Source organism: Antrostomus carolinensis, unplaced genomic scaffold (genome assembly GCF_000700745.2).
Source record: "Antrostomus carolinensis isolate BGI_N321 unplaced genomic scaffold, ASM70074v2 Scaffold54934, whole genome shotgun sequence".
NCBI lineage: Eukaryota > Metazoa > Chordata > Aves > Caprimulgiformes > Caprimulgidae > Antrostomus > Antrostomus carolinensis.
The window spans coordinates 1015-3383 of NW_010309757.1; the positions used below are offsets into that span (position 1 = coordinate 1015).

Below are 2369 nucleotides of genomic sequence, written 5' to 3' on the forward strand. Positions count from 1 at the left end.
ACCTACTTCAACTACAGAGTCCCATAATTTGAGCATGTCAGAAGCTGGGCTGAGTATTACCTACCACTGACAACTTTCTTTTCAGATTGCCTGTGGTTCCCAATTCAAATCAGGGTTAGGAACTTCGGCCCGTATGGCAAAATAATTCTTGCAGAGAAACAAGATAGGTTCACTAAGTTGTTTGTTTTGTTTTTTTTTTCTGAAGTAGGTACTCTTAACATGTTAGCAAATATTTGTTTAGTCTGGTGAATTAGAACTCTAGAAACTGAGGTTTCATAAAGCATTAAAAATAGAGTTTATTTCTTTATGCCTACTACTAAACAGGTGAGCCGCTAGATTTGAACATGCTACACTTCAGCAGAAAAGCCGAGTGCAAAAGTTATTGAACACAGGTAACAAGTGATCATCTAGTCAGAACATGCAATGCAAACTTTAATAAACAAAATTCACTGAAAAGTCAGAGAGGCACTTTCATTAACAGCAAGGAAGATAAATTTATCACTCTTTGAACACCATAGCAGCCTACTTGGAATTGCATTTGACTGAGCTTTGTTGCTGTGAATAATACAGCTCATGCACAGGTAAGGTTGTATGTTTTGAACATTTTAAAGTATTCACTGAATACTACCAACATATATACACTCATATACATAGTTCCAGAAGATTTGGGAGAAGGTTTATAGACAATGGTTCATTTCTGCTCATCCTTTGGAAGAGGTCTTCTGAAGAGAAGAATATGCGGTTCTGCAGAAATAAAATGGAACAAAGTATCAGTCTGTCACCTATATCTTGATTACAGGTATTTATTACATTTAAGAAGTCTTGAACAACAGTTGGAGCTTGACATCAAATAATGAACAGATTAAAAAGTCACATCCACAAATATGGTCCCATGTGTAGTATCTACAGACCAACTTTGCAGTAACCTTACTACAGACGAACAGGTGCTTTTGAAATTTTTATACCAAATGTTGGCAGTATCATAAGAGACTTTCAGGAGGGAAGTACTGGAAAAAATACAGAGTATTTTTCATGAGTAGCAGTACTATCTCTGTCTCTCCACATTAGGCTATTTGATGAGCTTTGTTACTTTAACTTAGACTAACAAACTGCTGATACTGTCCTTGTTAGTTACATAGATGGTGTCAAGCATCAACAAGAGCCACCTTTGTTAATAGAGACTGTATACATTGTTACTGATTTGACTTAATCATAAACTCCTAAAAAAGCCCAGAGTATAAAGGGTGTCCAGGTAAGGGGAACTGTGGAAGGTTACACCGATTTCTTCAGCTGGTTCATCTAAAACTTGCTACTCCATGCTGCTGCAGTACATTTATCACCAGTTACTTTTGAGTCAGGCCTGTCACTAGTAAGTTATCTTCACTGGCTGTTTTCAGTACATCCTAGTTGGTAGAGCTTTAGGGCTTCACACTCCATTAACTGAAAGAGTGCTTTGAAGTGCTGCTTTTAGTACGCTGTATAACCAGACTTCGCTATACCTAGACTTTTCAGAGCATGAATACAGGACCTCCATGAGCTTTTTAAAAAAAAAACAAAAACAAAAACAAACAAACAAACAAAAAAACCAGCCTTGTGAGCTTTATAATTTAAAGATATGCTGCTACATAAAGTTTGGTTTGGTCATCAAGATAACATTATTCAAGAGCTCACGAGAAACCTATTTTGATAGGCAGAGGTGGGAACAGTTTCCAGTGAGGCATGTTTTTTTTTGTCTACAGATAAACCACATATAGCTAGGACAAGGCTCACATTCTGCATTGCTGGGAGCAAGACGTGAAGGTTTAAAATAAAGGTTGTTATGTTGTCTTTGTTGACAAATGGCTAAAATAGCAAGGAGATAAAGAGGAGTCTAAATATTCAGCAGTGAATTCCAGCTGGATTCTACAGCAAGAGCAACTATGCACTACACACTTCAGCTGAGCACCAAACAGTTGATATTTTAGACCTTTTGTTCATCTAATTCTGTTCAGATGTGCTTACCTGGCTCATGGATCATATAGTGAACCCAGCCAAGACTTTGCTGAACACCAAGTCGTCTCCACTCCTCTTCAGACATTAGATGGGATTTTGGTACTTGTTTTGAAAGCTCTCTTGGTAGCATCACATGTCTGTAGAGGTTAATAATTAAACACATGCTACACATTAATACCTGTGTACATTAGAAGACTTGCACAGATGTACACCAAAAGACAGTGAGCGAGTTCAGTTATGAATACCAGCATTCCCTAGAAAGAAACCTAGGGTGCTGATGGATACCACTAATTTGATTATTAATCAGCTGTCCCAAAATCCAGTTTTAAAATAATTTTGTCTACTAAACATTACATCTGTAATGCAACTGTATATTC

General features: G+C 37.1%; 1 protein-coding gene across 1 annotated transcript; it reads right to left on the minus strand.

Annotated features, from left to right (window-relative positions):
- Window positions 1-691: 691 nt before the first annotated feature.
- Window positions 692-2129, minus strand: CKS2 (CDC28 protein kinase regulatory subunit 2; the record flags this gene model as incomplete). Its single annotated transcript, XM_010166178.1, has 2 exons — window positions 692-744; window positions 2002-2129. Coding segments are annotated over 2 exons (181 nt in total), but the record flags the coding sequence as incomplete, so codon positions are not given.
- Window positions 2130-2369: the final 240 nt, after the last annotated feature.